This window comes from Agelaius tricolor, unplaced genomic scaffold (genome assembly GCF_023055355.1).
Source record: "Agelaius tricolor isolate 1412-34295 unplaced genomic scaffold, bAgeTri1.0.p SCAF_17, whole genome shotgun sequence".
In the NCBI taxonomy this organism is placed as follows: Eukaryota; Metazoa; Chordata; class Aves; order Passeriformes; family Icteridae; genus Agelaius; species Agelaius tricolor.
This window is the reverse complement of record NW_027269277.1, coordinates 819,444-837,466: the sequence shown is the minus strand read 5'-3', so window position 1 is coordinate 837,466 and position 18,023 is coordinate 819,444. Positions and strand designations below refer to the sequence as shown.

General features: G+C 50.7%; 1 protein-coding gene across 7 annotated transcripts in view; it reads left to right on the top strand.

Annotated features, from left to right (window-relative positions):
• Positions 1-18,023, top strand: part of MCF2 (MCF.2 cell line derived transforming sequence) — a 53,864-nt gene that overhangs the window by 28,561 nt on the left and 7,280 nt on the right. For 6 of the 7 annotated variants that reach the window (XM_071442132.1, XM_071442135.1, XM_071442134.1 and 3 more), the window contains 21 exons: positions 80-204; positions 666-780; positions 1,138-1,257; positions 2,895-3,086; positions 4,293-4,484; positions 5,135-5,306; positions 7,820-7,908; positions 8,498-8,586; positions 8,804-8,870; positions 9,492-9,607; positions 9,711-9,780; positions 10,076-10,168; positions 10,466-10,558; positions 11,531-11,656; positions 12,401-12,622; positions 14,320-14,412; positions 14,699-14,777; positions 15,286-15,352; positions 16,258-16,349; positions 16,425-16,537; positions 16,790-16,902. In XM_071442132.1, the coding sequence (XP_071298233.1) occupies positions 80-204; positions 666-780; positions 1,138-1,257; positions 2,895-3,086; positions 4,293-4,484; positions 5,135-5,306; positions 7,820-7,908; positions 8,498-8,586; positions 8,804-8,870; positions 9,492-9,607; positions 9,711-9,780; positions 10,076-10,168; positions 10,466-10,558; positions 11,531-11,656; positions 12,401-12,622; positions 14,320-14,412; positions 14,699-14,777; positions 15,286-15,352; positions 16,258-16,349; positions 16,425-16,537; positions 16,790-16,902 (2,438 nt within the window). The remainder of the gene's footprint in view (positions 1-79; positions 205-665; positions 781-1,137; positions 1,258-2,894; positions 3,087-4,292; positions 4,485-5,134; positions 5,307-7,819; positions 7,909-8,497; positions 8,587-8,803; positions 8,871-9,491; positions 9,608-9,710; positions 9,781-10,075; positions 10,169-10,465; positions 10,559-11,530; positions 11,657-12,400; positions 12,623-14,319; positions 14,413-14,698; positions 14,778-15,285; positions 15,353-16,257; positions 16,350-16,424; positions 16,538-16,789; positions 16,903-18,023) is intronic. The other variant, XM_071442130.1, reaches the window with a different exon arrangement.

Genomic DNA, 18,023 nt, shown 5'->3' with positions numbered 1-18,023 from the left:
TGCTTTGTTTCACACAGGGAATGCCTCATCCTTACCTCACAATAAGCAGCCTGAACGAGAAATGTTTTGTGTTATACAGGAGGAGATCACGGCAGTCACAAAAGAGGGGAAGTTGCTTTTGAGCAGTTTTGAAGAGCCAGACTCAGGGGAATGCAGTCAGGAACAGCAGCAGGAGAGGCCTGGGGACTGGGAGACGGTGAATCGGTGAGTGCACTGTGTTCCTAAATCCCCTGATTTTCAGTGGAAACACTCAAATTACTGAGGCGTGGATGTGTTCTTTAGGTCACCTGTCAAAGACAAAGATGCCAGAATTTTGCTCCATCAGGTTGCTGGGTGACTTCTCTCATGATGTTGACTTGCTCTGATCGTTGTCCCCACTGTTGTGATGAGGCTGTGGAGCACGTGCAGGGCTCTTCCCTGCCAGGCCCCCAGGTTTCACCCAGATAAATGGAGATAGTGACAACTGCTTCCCACAGATGTGTGATCACACTGCTCTGCAGTGCTGGTTTCATTAAATCTCTCCCTGGGATCATCTCAAGCCACGTGTATATGTCTGTTGACTTCTTCTGAGACCTTGGGTCCCTGTGTACGTCATCTCTGGGTCTTGTCCATCTCTGTCCCCTGTTTGCAAATTGTCCCAGTCTTGTCCTTTTTCTGTGCCCAAGGTTGCTTGGTCAGCTGCGTGAGATGGAGACTGCTTTTGATGGCTTCTGGGAAAAGCACCAGTTAAAAATGGAGCAATATTTACAACTCTGGAAGTTTGAGCAAAGTTTTCAAGAGGTAGGATCAGATGTGCTCCCATTGGCAGAAGGGAGAGGTGGAGATCTGTTGGATAGAAGTTCTTATGCTTTTTCTTTTGAGAGTGTTTAATTTATGCTGCTGTTCCTTGACTGTGGCAGGGCTGGCTAGCCTGGGGAGACGGCTGTGCTTCCTCCCTGAGAGCTAATTTAACCACTGCCCTGCAGTCGCGTGGATTCTGCTGATGGAAGCATCTTTCAATTTACAAATTAGTTCTTGGACACTAGTTGTGTTATTGGATTTAGCAATCGTAGCTCAAGTGTGATTAATTTTGGGCTCAGACTGCTTTCCTGCCTGTGCTTTGTATCCTTTTACAGCAATTTTCTTCTCTTTGTCCAGGTCAAGAGTGCCATTGAATTTTTAATGGGGCAGCAGGCGGAGCTGCCCGACACCGGCGACAGCATCCCCCAGGTGAAGCAGAGGCTCAAGGAGCTGGAGCACTTGGATGGCCTGGCTCAGGTGAGGTGGCCTAACATGGCTCAGGTGAGGTGGCATAACATGGCTCAGGTGAGGTGGCATAACATGGCTCAGGTGAGGTGGACTTGCACAGAAGCAGCACCCACGAAACACAGGAGCCACACTCTGTATTTGTGGTAGGTCTTTGAAATCACCTGGCTCTGTACTTTGTTGGTGAGTGCTGCATGAAGGATTGATTTCATGTCTCTGCTCTGAGCAGCAAGGCTGTGATCACTCTGAAAGCCAGAAACAGGCTGTTTAATTATCAGAGTTAAAATAAATTGCTGAGCCACCGTGAAGATCCAGAACAGATAAATGTCTGAACATGGGGGAGGCGTGGGATTTAATGAGCTGGAAGAAGAATTATTTATATTTTAAGTGCTTTAGCTATGCTAATAGGCAGAAACTTGTTACCAGGCACATGGAGTTGCAAAAAAGTTGTATCCTGCCATGTCTGTGAGTTGAACATAACATATGGGTGAAGACTAAGAGATGTAGGGGAAACAAGAGTGAAGAGAAATGATTCACAGGAGCCCAGCTAAGGCTGTGACCTTTGCAAAGGGATGTGCTGGGCACCTGGGCCAGGGTCAGCAGAGAAATCCTGAGGGGTCTGGTCACAGAAGAGAAGAGTTTAGAGAAAGGTCTGAGGCTTGCTGGCCATTTGGAAGACATGTTTGTGGAGAGAGGGAGGAGGATCAAAAAGCCAGGCAGGCAGGGAAGCCATCCCAGTGGAAAGCCATCCCAGGGGAAAGCCATCCCAGTTCCTCCCAGCCCTGGAGAAACCAGAACCAGTACACTGACTGGGGTGTGCAGAACAGCTCCTGTGTTCTTGGCATCAAGATAAACCTTAACTACTGCAATTCCCTTTGATGCCTGGAGCACGGTGGGCCTGAACTGGAATCAGCTCAGTGTATTCAGGGTGTGGCTCCTGGAGGGGCAGAGATGCACTGACTGCAGGCACTCATTGCTCTGCTGCTTTGGTGAAATATTGTTTTCTGCTTCATCCTCTGTATGGATAGGAAGGTTTTCTCCCCAGATGGTGGGTACCATTTTCTGCTGTGTAAGCCACCCCTGCTGGCTACTCCTGATGGCAGCCATCCCCAAGAGTGGCTGTGTTTCAGTAACTTCTTTGAGCTGGGTCTAATAAGCTGTTGGAGGCCTATAACACACCCAGATAGCTCAGCTACCCTTGGAGGCATAAAAATCAGCAGGATGGCTTCTGTTGCAGTGTTGGAAACAAAAAGGTTTAATAAAAGGCAAAATAACAAACAAAATACCGAGCCAGGTGCAAGAGGTCCCTGCTCCTGGTGAAACACTTCACAAAATCCATTAGTTTCTTTGTTCTATTCTTTTCCTACTTAATTGCCTGGGTGGGACTTTTTGGCTTCTGTCCAATTAGCTATCCTTACCTTTGAGGTGAGGACCCCCAGGTCCTATGAGGTGTCTTTTCACTGAATAGAGGAGAGAAACTTGTGGGCTTATTTCCTTTTTAGGGGACAAAGGGTAATTTTGTCACTCTCAGCAAAGAGCTCAGTCCTACGTGGCTGAGCCCTGGTGAGCTGGGAGGGCACTCTGGTGTGTCTGGGCACTCTGGCACCGTTTCTGCGTGTGTGCCAGCCTGGGCTCTCCCCTTCCTGCAGGAGCTGATAGGGAAGGCTCAGGTGGTGATCCTGCACGGGCACCAGCTGGCAGCCAACCACCACTACGCCCTGAACCTGATCTGCCAGCAGTGCAACGAGCTGCGGCACCACTGCGACCTCCTGGCTGAGCACGGCAAGAGGAAGCAGCTGCGCCTGCAGAGGACCCTGGAGCTCCACAGCCGCCTTCAGCAGGTACCGCTCAGACATGCAGGGCTCTGAGGAGATGCTTGGTGAGCTCCTCCATGGGGCTGGCCTCTCCTCTTGGCTGGAAGCATCTGGAGTCTGCAGCTCTTCCTCACAGTTAATGGCAGGGAGGTGTCCCCAGAGGCTGGGGGAGCCCCTTGGCTGGGAAGTCAGCACGCAGGTATCTGCTGCTGCTGCTGTGAGGGCAGCAGAAGGAGGTGGGCATCTCCACAGAGCACCAAGCTCAGCTGCTGCTCTCGGTGGTGCTTTCATGCTACATCCATGAATTCACTGACTTTGGAGGTTTTCCTGCCCAGTGTGACAGAGGTGATGCTCTCACATAAACTCCTGCCCCTTTTTCTGAGGGGTTTATTAAGAATGAACATGGCTGAGTGTGAAATGAGGTGACAGATTGGTAGATAGACACAGCTGCTGTGTGCTAGCATGGAAGTGGAGTCATGTGGCTCCAACGCTCTTTGATATCTTAATCAGCATCAAATATTCATTTAGGGAAATTCACACTAATTAGGCCAGAAGGCACACGGCTGTAATGTGCTTGAGGCCAATTAAGAGAAACAGTGAATTTTGACCCTGTTCCATTTCCCTGTTTCGGGGAACTGGGGAGCTCCTTTTTCCTCTCTGTGTGCTCCACTTCAGCACTGTGCTGATCTGTGGGACACAGTTCCTCAGCCTGCAGGACAGGGGCCTCTCCTGGGCTCCTTGCAGGCCTGGCTGGTGCCTGGGGTCTGGCTTGGGGCCGTGCTGGAGCACAGCATGGTCCTGCTCTCCATGTCTCCTGTCCCATTCACAGCACTGGAAATTCTCTGTTGTTCTTGGCTGGAGCATCCTCTTACCCCTGAGTGTGTGAGTGCCAGTATCACACACACTCCACAGTGTGCCAGTGAGCCCCAGTCCAGGTCTGCACTGAGCCTCAGAAACCTGCCAGCCTCCCTGTAGGCTGCAAAGTGCCCACTTCAGCTTTCCCAGCTGGAGAGAGAAACACCTGCTTATCCCTGTGCCCCATGGCAGGCACAGCTGAGGGCTGCAGCCACCTTACAGACAAAGTGTGGCTTTGTGCTTTCTGCTGAAACACCAGTAAGTGCTGAGCCCTTGGGGATGCTGCTGGCTGCACCCAGGGCCAGTCAGTGATGTTCTCATGAGGGCCTCGTGCCAGTGGGGGTTCCTGGGGGCTCTCACTCCCTGTGCTGTCCCCAGGCTCTGCAGTGCTGTGATGAAGGTGCCTACCTGCTTGCCAACCAGCAGATGGACAAGTGCCAGTCTAAAGAAGGCGCTCAGAAAGCACTCCAGGACATAGAAAGATTTCTTGAAAGCTCTTCATCCTACTTGAACTATGATCCCCAAGCCCTGCAGGATGATTTTGAGTCGGTTTTGACACCTGAGCTGAAGGTAAGCAGTTCCCCAGTGAGGAGTGAGGAGCAGGGCTGGGGTGTGTGGCAGTGCTGGCAGCCTGGCAGCCCTGTGCCAGCTCAGGGTGAGCAGGTGCTGACTGTGGCTCCCTTGGCTCTCTGCTGTGTGTCAGGGTGAGCTGGTGCTGACTGTGGCTCCCCTGGCTCTCTGCTCTGTGTCAGGGTGAGCTGGTGCTGACTGTGGCTCCCTTGGCTCTCTGCTGTGTGTCAGGGTGAGCTGGTGCTGACTGTGGCTCCCTTGGCTCTCTGCTGTGTGTCAGGGTGAGCTGGTGCTGACTGTGGCTCCCCTGGCTCTCTGCTCTGTGTCAGGGTGAGCTGGTGCTGACTGTGGCTCTCCCCTGGCTCTCTGCTGTGTGTCAGGGTGAGCTGGTGCTGACTGTGGCTCTCCCTTGGCTCTCTGCTGTGTGTCAGGGTGAGCTGGTGCTGACTGTGGCTCTCTGCTCTGTGTCAGGGTGGGCTGGTGCTGACTGTGTCTCCCGTGGCTCTCTGCTGTGTGTCAGGGTGAGCTGGTGCTGACTGTGGCTCCCTTGGCTCTCTGCTGTGTGTCAGGGTGAGCTGGTGCTGACTGTGTCTCTCTGCTGTGTGTCAGGGTGAGCAGGTGCTGACTGTGCCTCTCCTGGCTCTCTGCAGGGCCAGGTGCAGGCGCTGCAGGGGAAGCTGGACAGCGTGCGCAGCATGTTCGAGAGCAGGCAGTGCTGCTTCAGGAGGCTGCTGGACAAGCACGTGAGGCCCGTGCAGCTCGTGGCTCCTCGGCCAGAGACCCCACCCCGGGCCAAGTCACCCCTGTTCTCTCCTAAGCACGGTAAAACGTCCTGCACTTATGGATTTCCAGCTGGTAACTTTGCTGTGAGGCTTAGGGTGGTTTTGAGAGGCTAACTAAACCTTGCTGGCAGAGAAAGAGTTATTGGAGAGTGTTAAATACATATCAGGGGATTTACGAACTTCCCAGTGTTTGTGCTCCCATACCTATGTGAAGGATGAAGTTGGCTCCTTGTTATTTATTTCCAGTCCCCACTCAGTGAAAAAAGAGCTGTAAGTAGTGCACACCCCAGTTACTGGCATCCTGCTGGGCTGGAAACTGGTGAGTTAATACTACAGGGAAAAAAGAGCAAGGTTTATCAATTTCTTGGCTTGCCTGTTCTCTGGGGCTGTCTCGAGCTGGAACTGACACCAGGTTAGACTGATGTTTGCAAAGGAGCTTGGAGAAATGAGCAGCTCAAATCTCATGAGCAGAAATGAGTTGGATGCTTAACTCCTTTTGATTCCTTCAGGGTGTCTTCCCTAAATCCCAATTGTGGAATAATTATGCCCATAAAGTTACAAATTCTCATTGAACTGAGGTCACTGAATGTTCTGCCTTGGTTTTGGTAATGGGATGTGGCACCATGTTAGCTTTAAATGATAACATTAAAACTTTCATCCCTGGTAGCCCTGAGTGTAGCAGGCAGAATTAAAAGAGATTCCAAAGGAACATCCATGTATTTTCAACCAGCGACTTGCTAAATTGTGTCAGAATATTAAGTTCAGTGATCTGACTACATAAAAGCAATTAAACATTTGTGTTTTAACACAAGGGTTTATGATGAATTAACAAATAATGGTTATGGTGAGTTCTAGCAGGTGTCATACAGCAGCAAAAGCAGCTTCAGTTCAGGGAATGAGACATGGAAATAGCCAAGTGAGGGGTGGGAATGAAGCTGGATGCAGTGAGGGAAATGAAGCCCCTCAAGACTCAGGCCAGTGCAGTGAATAAACCCCAGATTTCCTGTTTGCAGGCTGATGCCACCCTCTCCAAAGCACATCACCCTCTGAAGCCCTTTCCTCCATCAGTAAAAGCTCTGAGTCTCCAGACTAGAGCATTCCCCATTTCACCCAGCACAGCTCTGCCAGCTTTCTAGAAAGAGGAAAGGGTCAAAGACAAATTATTGACCTAAAGAGTGGGTGAGTGGGTGGCCAGCTCTGTGGCTGTTGTGAGAGCACCATCCCTCAGCTGAACTTTTTCCATGCCTTTGTGGGACACGGGTGTTTCTGCAGAGGCACCAGTCACCTGCAAAGCACAGGTGTGCTGCATTAATCCTGCTCCTGGAGCAGGGCTCAAGGGTGCCAAAGACAAAAGGCTCCTCTTTGGAGACATCATGACAAGAGAGCTTTTGAATCGAGTCTGTTTGATAGCAAACATCAAACTGCTGCAGGGCTGATGGGCACTGAGCTCTGCTGGCAGTGCTTTGGCATGGATGTGTTTTATGGTGGGGCTGGAAACCAAACCAGCTCTGAGCACATCATTTTGTCTCTGTTCCTTTCTTCCTTATGTTTCTATGCCCCATTCCCCCCTCTGTCTCTGTCTGAGGACAGATGCTTCCTCTTTTATCTTTGCCCTGGGTTTGAAGCCTGTCTGAGAATTGTGGTTCTAATTTTTGAACCATTTTTTTGGGGGGTGGGGAGAAGGGAAGGGTAAATCTGTCCCACCTGAGCCCTCAGGTGTAGTGGGATGTGCAGAAGTGGCACTGAGAGCAGAGTCCCTCTTGCAGGAGGAGCTGGTGCCCATGTCCCATCCCAAATCCGTGTGCCCTTCCTGCCAGGGCAGTGCCAGGGCAGTCTCTGAGCAGGACCTCTGGCAAGTCCTCCCCTCCTTTGGGTGCTCCCAGGTGTGGTGGGGCAGCCGGGCTCTGTGTGCAGCAGGCAGAGCTCTCAGGTGACGCCTGCAAGGCCAGGCTGTGCTCCCCTCCCTGCAGGCTGCCCCCAGAGCCCCTCCAGCATCTCCACAGTTCCTTACAGAGTGTTTGAATGATGCCACACAGCTCACTGCAGAGACTGATGCTTTATTTTTGAGCTTCCAGTTTACCTCTGTAGCCCGACTGCAACTTGCAGTTATTTACTGACAGTATCAATGCATTTGTGCAAGATGGAGAAGCAGTTTATTACAGCTGAGCATCTTGCCCTGTGTTCACCAAAGGACTTTAAAACAGTGTCCTGGCAGGGGGTGTTCTTTTTTGTAGTTTATTTGCTTTTATTGTTTTTGCTGTTATCATATGCTCAGGCTCCAGAGACTTTGTTAGGTTTTGATTACTGTGTTCCCTTAGTGAGCATTTTGTTTTTCCTAAATATTTGTACTTTATGACCGTGGGCTGTGCTATGTGGAATCAGTATTGTTTGGGATAAATACCCTTTATTTTGTCAGTCTGCTATTAGTACTAGCTAACTAATTATTTGTTCTTAAAGTATGTCCCCTTTTTCTTCCTGACTTCTTCGTTTCTGTCTGAGGAATCCCCTTCACCATAGATATACATTATGTAATTCTGCTTTCTTCTATCCAAGGTGTAGATTTTAATTCCAGTTTGAAATTTTCATTTGATCTCTCTCTCCCTGGGAAGAAAACTTCAAGAAAAACTCCAAGTTCTCGCAAGGTAAAAATTATTCATGGAATCTGAGTTAGTTTTATGGAAAAAGTGAAACTGCTCTAGAGATTGAGTGTACTTTCGATTTGGAGGTGCCCTCTTTATTTTCTTTTTTTCTTTTAAAAAACTGAAGCAAACCCAAACCCTTGGATGCCTGTGGTTTAGTTGGATTAGTCCAACACCTGAGCTCTGGCCTGACTGATTTTACAATATCTGGGTACCTATTTCCAGTGTGTTGTCCCCTGAAGTTATTTCTTACATAAGAGAGGTGTGCATTAGGAAATATCCCCATGCATAGATATTTCCCCTGTGGGAACTGTTCCCTGGCCTCCTCACTAATGACTTATGTTACCAGTATTTCAGATTCATGTAGCAGAGTAATTTCTGGGAATTTTTTGCTCCCCATTACATTGTTCCCTTCTGAGGTTTGCTGCCCAGGGGTTTTTATAAGGAAGCACCTTTCATCCTTCCCCAGGGAGCTGCAGCAGGGCTGGGCTCCTGCTGCCCCTGCAGGCCCTGCTGCAGCTCTGAGCTCTGCCCAGTGCATCCCTTTCCCCTTGGTTTTTTCCCTTTTTTTTCTTTCCCCTTTTCCCCCCAGATCGAGGTCATGCACGACTACCAGGAGAAGAGGAATTCCTTGCAGTACTTCATTTCAGACAGTGAGGACAGCTTGGATGTGCTGAAAGGGTGAGCACTCGGCCCCTTCACACCACCTAAAGGATGTTTGTTTCTGCCCAGTCCTTGCCCCATCCCTGTGTTCCTGCAGCCTGACCCAGGAGTCCTCTCCTGTGCTTTTACCTCTTGGTTATTAATGGGATCACACGATGGTTTGGGCTCCTTGAACTGCACTGATCACTTCTCATAGACACTCAATAATATACTTCTATTTTTTTCTTCATTTTAGGCATGTGATAAACGAGCTTATAGAAACAGAGAGGGTGTATGTGGAGGAGCTGTTCACTGTTCTGACGGTGAGTGAGCTCTGCAGGCTCCCATTGCTGTGCCCTGGTGACTTGTGCAGAAGGGCACCTGCCACTGTCAGGCTGAGCCAAGGTGTGACAGGGCAGCCTTCCACCAGTCTCACAGATCCCAATCCAGTCATAAATGCCTAAGGTTGCTCCTTAGCTTTTCTTTGCTGGAGGCATCTGCAGGAACAGTTGGTGTCAGGATGAGCTTTTCATCCGCAGTGAAGGAGAACCCTTCTGTTTGTACACAAAAGCACTGGTAATTAGCCTCAGCAGTGCCTGTAAAATATACAAAAAGCTGTTTCTCTTGACTGTTCCCTAATTTCCTTTACCTTTAGGAGACAAAAGGAAGCAGCTTGTGTTTTATCCTTGGAGAATCCTGTCTCAATACTGTGAAATGGTGACTGTATGAAGCACATTGCTTTAGAAAGCAGATCATGATTTCTCATGCTGTCGTTTTAGACATTACTACTTTATTCCAAAATAACTCTTGCTGATGGCCAAAACAGGGAATAAAAGGGATATTGCACTTAGGAACAGGGGGATCATATTGAAAGTCTGTTCATGTTCCCTTTTCACCTGCCTTTGGGGAGATGGCAGCTAAGTGGGAGCCCTTTTCACTGGCAGGGCTACAGAGCAGAGATGGATAACCCTGCCATGCTGATCCTGCTGCCCCCCGTGCTGAGGAACAGGAAGGATGTTCTCTTTGGAAACATGCCCGAGATCTACGACTTCCACAACAAGTATGGGGCTGCTCTCCTCCCTCCCTCCCTCCCTCCAGGCTGATCCCTGCTGGGACCCCCAGAGCTCACTGCTGCTTCTTGTCCCTTCTCCCATCTCTTGCAGGATTTTCCTGCACAGTCTGGAAAGCTGCCTGGGAGCGCCCGAGAGAGTGGGATGTTGTTTCCTAGACAGGGTGGGTGAATCCTTGTCACTTCAAAGCAGACTCCCAGGCCAGGCTTTCTCCTGGCTGTCACACTCTGCAACAGCTCAGTTACGTTGGTGGGGTGAGAGGCTCCTGGCCCTCAGCACCAGCAGCCAGGCCAGCAGAGATGGCAGAGCCCCAGCTGTGACCCCAGCTGTGCTTTTTCCACCCAGACTGTCACTTGCAGACACTAAAGCTGGCAGCAGAGGTGAAAGCACACACGGTCTGGGTGCTGGCCTGGCAGGATCGGTCCCTGAGGGTGACCTGCCCCTGGCTTGCCTTGCAGAGGGAGGATTTCCAGATGTATGAGAAGTACTGCCAGAACAAGCCCCGCTCCGAGTCCCTGTGGAGGCAGTGCTCCGAGAGCTCCTTCTTCCAGGTGAGCTGCTCCCACCCCCTGGGGCACTGCCTTGTCCTGGCAGCCTCCTCACAGCCCACAGTGCTGCAGAATGCTCACAAAATGCTCACAAAAGGAGATGTTGGTGTTTCTTGTACCCCAGGAGTACAGGGCAGACCCACAGGTTAATTTGCATGTAATCATCATATTTCTTTAGATGTTGGTACCATTCAATGCCTGGACATGAAACCTTTGGAGTCATCAAACCCCACAGCTGTGCTGTTGGAATATCTGCTTGCAGATGGTGCAGAACTGACTTGGTCTGATTGTGTGTTGCAGGAGTGCCAAAGGAAATTGGAGCACAAGCTGGGGCTGGACTCCTACCTGCTCAAACCCGTGCAGCGCCTGACCAAGTACCAGCTCCTGCTGAAGGTATGCCACGTTCTGCTTCCCAGGGCCATCAGCAGAGAGGGGACATGAAAACATCTCCTGTTTTTCAATTAGAGTGACCTGTAAATCAGCATCAAGCTTTGGGTGACACACTGCTTGTCTGGGCCTCTCCTGAACTGCCTTTCAGTGCAGATGAATGTTCACATACCTGGAAAAGGAACAGGGGCTTGTGACAGGCTGTTCTTAAGGAGAGCAAGACTTTGAATCTGTTCAGAGATGCAGAACTACAGAAGTACTTGTGAGAAAACAGAGCCAGAGATGATCATGAAGATCTGATGAATGAAATAAATTGTTGCATCTCTTTTCCATGGGTGTTGACAGCACCTGTAAACTTTAATGCATTTATTCTTGTGGATAAATCTTGTGCATTTATTGTTCCCATCTGAGGCAGGGCAGTGCAGTTATTCTCACTGTGTAAGGCAGGAGTTACACTTGGGTAGTAGCTTCTGAACCTCCTTCCAGCCTCCTGAATGAGTATACATGCAGCTGTAGGTGGGCACAGGAGATCTGAAATGAAACCAGTTTCATCTCAGTGGTAAAATTCTGTCCTCCATTCACTGACCTGAAGGCTCTGGGTTTTATAAATTCTGTTCCTTGTGCCTGCCAGTCTGAAGACAGGCATCTGCTGCAAGCTCCTTTGAGGGCATGTTGGCTCTGATGAAAACCCCAGCCTCATTTGTCATATCTTACCAAGCAGGAAAACACAGCACAAAGGATTCAGAATGTGGTGCTGCTCTGTGCTGACTCCATCCTTAAGGAAACATTAAAAATAGGCCATCCCTCCCTGGCCTGTCCCCACCACATACTGACTGTGCTTCAGAGAGAGCCCTTTTTCCAGGGGCATGAGAAAAGAAACTCAGTGTGGGTCACTTCTGGGCATTGGACACTTCGGGCAAGGTGGAAAAATCTGCTTTGTTCAAGTGCAAACATGTGCTCTCCCATTTCTATTTTCAGGAGCTGCTAAAGTACAGCACGAGCTGTGATGGAGTTCAGGAGCTTCAAGAAGCTCTGGTTGCAATGCTGGATTTGCTGAAGTCAGTCAATGACTCCATGCATCAGATTTCAATCACAGGATATGATGTGAGTAGCTCTGGGCACGGAGAGCCCTGGCACAGGGCTGGGGGTGCTCTGGGCATGGGTTAGGGTGTGCAGAGTGTGAGAGCTGGCCCAGAGGAGAGCCTGTGCAGGGGTTTGGGATCAGGAGCCCTCACAGGTGACAGTCTCCATCTGATTTCAGGGTTTGGGATATCCTGAGCCCACACTTTGCCACCTTGTGGTTTTCTGGAGTATTTTTCCAGTGTGACCCTCTGTGTTCTCATGGCTGACCTAGTAGCTCTCCTGGGCTGTTTCTGTAGCATTTCCCATTCAACATTTAATAAATGACTCTCCGAGGCTGAGTTTGAGCCTTCCCCATTGGAGTGGTTGTATTTCCTAGGGTTTCAGGGGAGCTGCTGATCCCAGGCCTGGCCTCCTGGAGAATTCCATCCCCTGGTACCTCAGTTCAGGCTCAGATCTCACTTCCCTGTCCCACTAAAGCAGCCAGAGCCCTTGACATGCTCTTCCATAGGGCTGGATGGTTTTCTGTTCCTTTTAGTCCTTCCAGTTCCTGCCCTCCTAGGCCAGCTGCAGCCCTGCATGAGAGCTGTGCTCCCCTGGCACCAGGCCATCATCCCAGGGATCCCCTGCTCCTTCCAGGAACAACCATCCTTAGAGGGACGTGCCTTGGAGCAGAGCTGGCCCCGTGTCCTGGCATTGTTTGGAGAGACCTCTCACATTTTAATTCACCTCTTTTTCATTCCTTTTTGTCTGTCATGCTCTCCCCAGGGCGACCTCAGCGAACTGGGGAAGGTATTGATGCAGGGATCTTTCAGTGTTTGGGCAGGACACCGAAAAGGGCCCACAAAGATGAAGGATCTGGCCAGGTTCAAGCCCATGCAGAGGCACCTGTTCCTGTATGAGAAAGCCTTGGTCTTCTGCAAGAAGAGAGAGGAGCACGGAGATGGATATGACAAAACCTCATCTTATAGCTTTAAGCACTTTCTGAAAGTAAGGGGTTCTATTTTTGTTATGAACCTTAAGGTGTTTTACACAGCCATGTATGCTGCAGAGCAGTAATTCTGCAGAGCCAGGGGCTTTTTCTCTGACATGGGGTTTGTTTTCTGCTGCTGAGGGCTGTGGTGCCCCACAGGGATGTGCAGTGATCCAACAGCTGACAGTAAATCCTGGCCGGGGGAGGAAATGGAATTTTCAAATCCACTAACCTGGATGAACAGACCTTAAATCTGTCTCTTCCTGGCACTTGTTCTGGGCATCATCATGGTAGATCATCTAAAATGTCTAATGTCTTGATGCCTGGGTAGTTTTGTAGGAGCCTCTATAAATTGCCGAGGTAAACAAGGTGCACAGAACTGGGAATTGCAGTGCCTCTGTGGATGAGGCTCTCCAGGCTGCTCTTCCAACAGCTTTCATCAATTTTAAGTTTTTATAAAACTGAACTGGAGCCTCATCCAGCTTTCTAAAGGGGAGATGGCCTCAAGCTGTGCCAGGAGGTTCAGCTGGGGTATGAGGAGTGGGCAGCCCTGGCACAGCTGCCCAGGGCAGGGAGTCCCCATCCCTGGAGGGGTTTAAAGCCCCGTGCCTGTGGCACTTGGGGACAGGCTCAGCGTGGCCTTGGCAGTGCTGGGTCAGTGGTTGGACTGGATGGTCTTGGGGTCTGTTCCAGCCCCAGTTTCTGTGCTGTCAGGGGCAGCTTGGTGCCTGCTCCTGTCACTGGAAAGGGGCACCACCACGGGAATCCCTTGGAGCAGAGCATTTGTCCATGGCACCTGTGCTGTAAATCATCCAGGGCTTTCAGACCTGGGCACGCACTCATTGTCAGGAGGAGCAGCCCTGGTGAACAGATGTTATTTCTAAGGGTTTGTTTGTGTTTATAGTGGATTTGTCTGATCCAGTCTGCGTGAATAATTTATGATAGATGATACCTTTATTATTACATCTGTTCCAAGACATGCAAGTGGGATACTGGAGCTATTTCTGGCCATCCCTTAATCAGTGAATCATTGCCAGCAAGCCCTGCCTTGAGGGAGAGGATGGTTCATGTGCTGTCAGGTACTACAGCAGCTTTCAGCTTCATGGCCTGCTCAGGAGGGAGGGCAGAGCTCTCCTGTTGCTGAAGAGTTTCTTGTCTCTAATCATGGTTTGAGCTTGGTTCAGGTGGGTCACACTGTGCAGGTCCTGAAGGATTTGGGCCTTTGGTATTTCATCCAAACTGTCAGAAGTGGATGGGGATGATGAGTAAAGCAGCATTCAGCTGCAAGCCAGGCTTGGGGCATGCCAAAAATTAACCCTGCTTTTGGAAAGAAATAATCTGTGTGGATAAATAATGTGTATTATAACATGTAACATATTTACAAAATAACACGTATTATAACGTGTCAGGTATTTACAAATCTTCATATGCCAAATCTGAGACATTCTGTGCAGAAAGAGGCAGCTGAGATGATGCTTCAGTTGGTTCCACTGGTTCCCAAATGAAGTTCCCAAAGGTCCATTGATTTGTTTTGGAAAGCTCATCCAAAATGCAGCTGATAGGAAGTCAGGAGGAATGGGACAGATAATGACTTCCAACTGCTGTGTAAATTGAAATTGATGAAATATGTTAAATTCAGTGCAAACAGGTTTCACTTGCTGCCACTGTCTGCATTCCTGGGTGTGTTTAATTTTCTGTTTGTTTGGATTTGCAGATGAATGCAGTTGGGATAACCGAGAATGTGAAAGGCGACCATCGGAAATTTGAGATCTGGTACAGTGGCAGAGAGGAGGTGTACGTGGTGCAGGTTTGTCCCTTCAGAATCTGGGTATTTGCACATCCTCAGAGCTGTGGGAAGAAAATGTCCCATTGATCTTCCTGCTTGTAGTGATAGCTCTACAACTGCCACTGTGCCTTGCCTGGATCTAATGGGAATCATCAATTTTAAAAGATCAAGAGTGTTTAAAATTTAGTAGTAGCTTTGGGGAAAAAGGGGATTTCAGATAATTACAGCATAGAAAAGTAAGATTTTTTTCCTACATTATAATGGATGACTCTTAATTCAAAATTCAGACAATTTTCTCTTCTTCCAGGCCCAAACAGTAGATCTGAAGATGGCATGGCTGAATGAAATAAGAAAAATTTTGTTCAAGCAGCAAGAGCTTATAAAAGGTACATTTGCTCAATTTCTCTGTGGCTTTCATTCTGCAGCAGAAGCTCTCCTATTGGCACATTGCTGATCTTCAAGTCCACGAATTCTCTCTGGAGAATTAATTTTTAGAGCCTGGTAGCAAAATGCTGGAGTGAGGCCTTACATTGTAGGGAAATAACAGAACTTGAGGCAGTAAAAACTGGGTGCTCGTGTGAAAATGAATCACAGAAGTACATTTTTTGGTTGTCATTACCTTGGGCATTATTTCCCATTTGTTATAGGTTTAATGCAACAAGATCCAAACCAGGTGCCTAACTGGGAGCATCTCATGGTGCTGCTCAGTGTTGGGTTTGTGCTAACATGCCACCTTAATCATAATTGACTCTGTGCTTTCCAAGAGCCCATAGGTCTGTTTTCCTCTGAACAGAGGCCACTGGGGTTGTACAAAAGGTCTCATTTTTAAAGCAATGATTCAAGTGTGGCAGCTGCAGTGGAGAACTGGATTTGAATCTGTGCTTGCCCTTGCAGCAGGGGAGAAGCAGCAGCCTGGCTCGTGCTCGGAGCAGCTCCCACTCTCCTCCCAGCTGGGGGACAGGTGAGTGCTGGCCTGGCCTGGGCTGGGCTGGGCTGGGTGCCCTCCCATCGGGGAGCACCTCCCTGAGCCTGCTGCTGGCCCTGGCCCTGTCCCTGTGTCTGTGTCTGTCCCTGTCCTGGGCAGGGGACAGCAGGGGTGTGCTGCTGCTGGCTCTGTTCCTGTCCCTGTCCTGGGGAGGGACAGCAGGGGTGTGTTGTTCCTGTCCCTGTCCTGGGCAGGGGACAGCAGGGGTGTGCTGTTCCTGTCCCTGTCCTGGGGAGGGACAGCAGGGGTGTGCTGCTGCTGGCCCTGGCCCTGTGTCTGTCCCTGTCCTGGGGAGGGACAGCAGGGGTGTGCTGTTCCTGTCCCTGTCCTGGGCAGGGGACAGCAGGGGTGTGCTGTTCCTGTCCCTGTCCTGGGGAGGGACAGCAGGGGTGTGCTGCTGCTGGCCCTGGCCCTGTGTCTGTCCTGGGGAGGGACAGCAGGGGTGTGCTGCTGCTGGCCCTGGCCCTGTGTCTGTCCTGGGGAGGGACAGCAGGGGTGTGCTGTTCCTGTCCCTGTCCTGGGCAGGGGACAGCAGGGGTGTGCTGCTGCTCACCCTTGGTGCCCATGGCCTGGGGACAGGTTCTGCAGGGACACCCTTGAGCCTGGCAGCTCAGCCTGAGCTGCAGCCCCTCTGCAGATGGAGCAGAGCAGAGACAGGGCTCTCATTCGGGGCAGAGAGACTGCAGCAGCTTCATTCCCCTCCCAAAAAGATTGGGAACTGGGCACTAAGTCCTTAATCTTCACAGAAACCCACACTGAGAGGTCAAACCTACACTGAGGGCTACCAGGATTGTTTCTGGCCCTGTTTGACAAACCCTCGTGGGGTTGGTGCTCACTGGGGAAGTAAAGCTGGGCCTGGTTCTGTTCTCTTGCCCCCTCAGGAAGCAGCAGAGAGCCTCCATCAGCTCGGAGGAGAACGACTCAGAGCGCACCAGCCCGGTGCTGCTGTCCCCCCAGAACAAACCCCACAGAGGTAGGGCCCCTTTCTACTCCCCTCGGGGCCTCCCTGGGGCTGCTGGGCCCAGGCTGAGCCGCGGGTGTGTTGCAGGCTGGCCGGGAATGTCCCAGTCCCTGGAGATCTGCGAGGGGCTGGAGGAGTGGGCGGGCCAGCAGGAGCTGTCCAACTGCTCGGACACCGAGGAGGAGGAGGGCACCCAGCTGGTAGGTGATGGGCATCCTGGGGGCTCCCTCTGCCTGTTCCCCTCACTGATAATGCTTGTGTCTTGGCCATGTCCCTCAGAAATTCCATACCTCGGTGTGGGCAATGAGAAGATGTCTCAGACAGAGTTTCTTGAATAATCCTGATTCAGGTGGCTGGCAGCGCTCTGCCACATTCCCTGCAGCAGTCAGACTCACAGCTGCATGATATGAAATGCAGCTAAATAATAATGCAGGCTTTTCTCTCTGCCACAGTCTCCAGGAAAGTACAAAGCCCTTGCAGACTGCAAGAGGAGAGGATCAGAGGACCTGCTGGTGAAAAACGGGGATGAAATTCAGCTCTTGCATGAAGATGGTGAGGGACAGTGGTAGGTATTTCAGGATGACTTTGCCTTATCTCCAGGAGCCTGCAGGGCAGTCCCTTGAAATGTCACTTGCCTGGTGATACACTGACTGCAGCTCCTGGCTGAGCTTTAGGCCATTCCAGAAAGTGGAGAATTCACTCTCCTGCCAAGACCAGACCCATCCCCACTGGCATGGCTGGGGGAAATGAGTCAGGACTCCCCTGGCCATGGGTCTCTGCCTGAGCTGGGTTTTCCCAACACCTTCTCAGCCCCTCTTGCCATGCTGTCCCCACTTCAGATGGTGCTTCCCTCTGTCCATCCCAGCTCAGCTCCAGGCTGTGTCCCTCGGGGTTACTGACAGCCACAGTGAGTGACTGCAGGGTGTTTGCCTCCCTCAGACAGCTGTAGGAGGGTTCCCTACACTGGGGATGGCTGCAGACTGTTTCTGCTGTGTGTAAAGCTGCAAAGGCTCACAGAGGAACACCTCAGAGCTGCCTCCCTTCTGGGGCTGGGAGGATCCCTGGGAACCCCCCTGGGCCTGCTGGACCCTCCTGAGGCTCACAGCAGTTTGGCTGAGGGTTCTGGCTCTTCCCTTTCCAGGATGGTTCTGAGCAGCTCTCAGCCAGCCCAAGGGAGCCCAGTGTGCCAAAGTCCTGTTTGGGGTGTGGGAAGGGTGAGGCTGGCAGGAACCTGGGTCAGGTTTGTGCAGGATGCACAGATGTCAATGCCCTGTGCAGGATTCCTGGCTGAGAGCTGCAGCCCCTGCACTTCAAGGGAAATCAGAACAGGATAAAATAGAATATTTCAATTGCAAGGGATCTGCAAGGATCATCTAGTCCCAGTGCATTTTGAAGAATTCAGTTTGTTGTTACCAAAGCAGATGCAAAGCACCTCAGGTTTGCTGACAGTTCACCTCTCCTGGGGGCTGTAGCCAGCACCAGTCAGAGATTTCTCACACCAAGCTTTCTGTTAGCACAAATTTCACTGCATGAGTGGGACAGAGGGTTGTCACTTATGAGCATGAGTATTTCCAGCTGCCTAAAGCTTGGCTTGAATTTACTTACAGTACCCTGGCTAAAATCATCCTACCAGTCTAAATGGCAGAGGAGTGAGAAAAATAATTGCCCTTAACTCCCTCAGTAGCC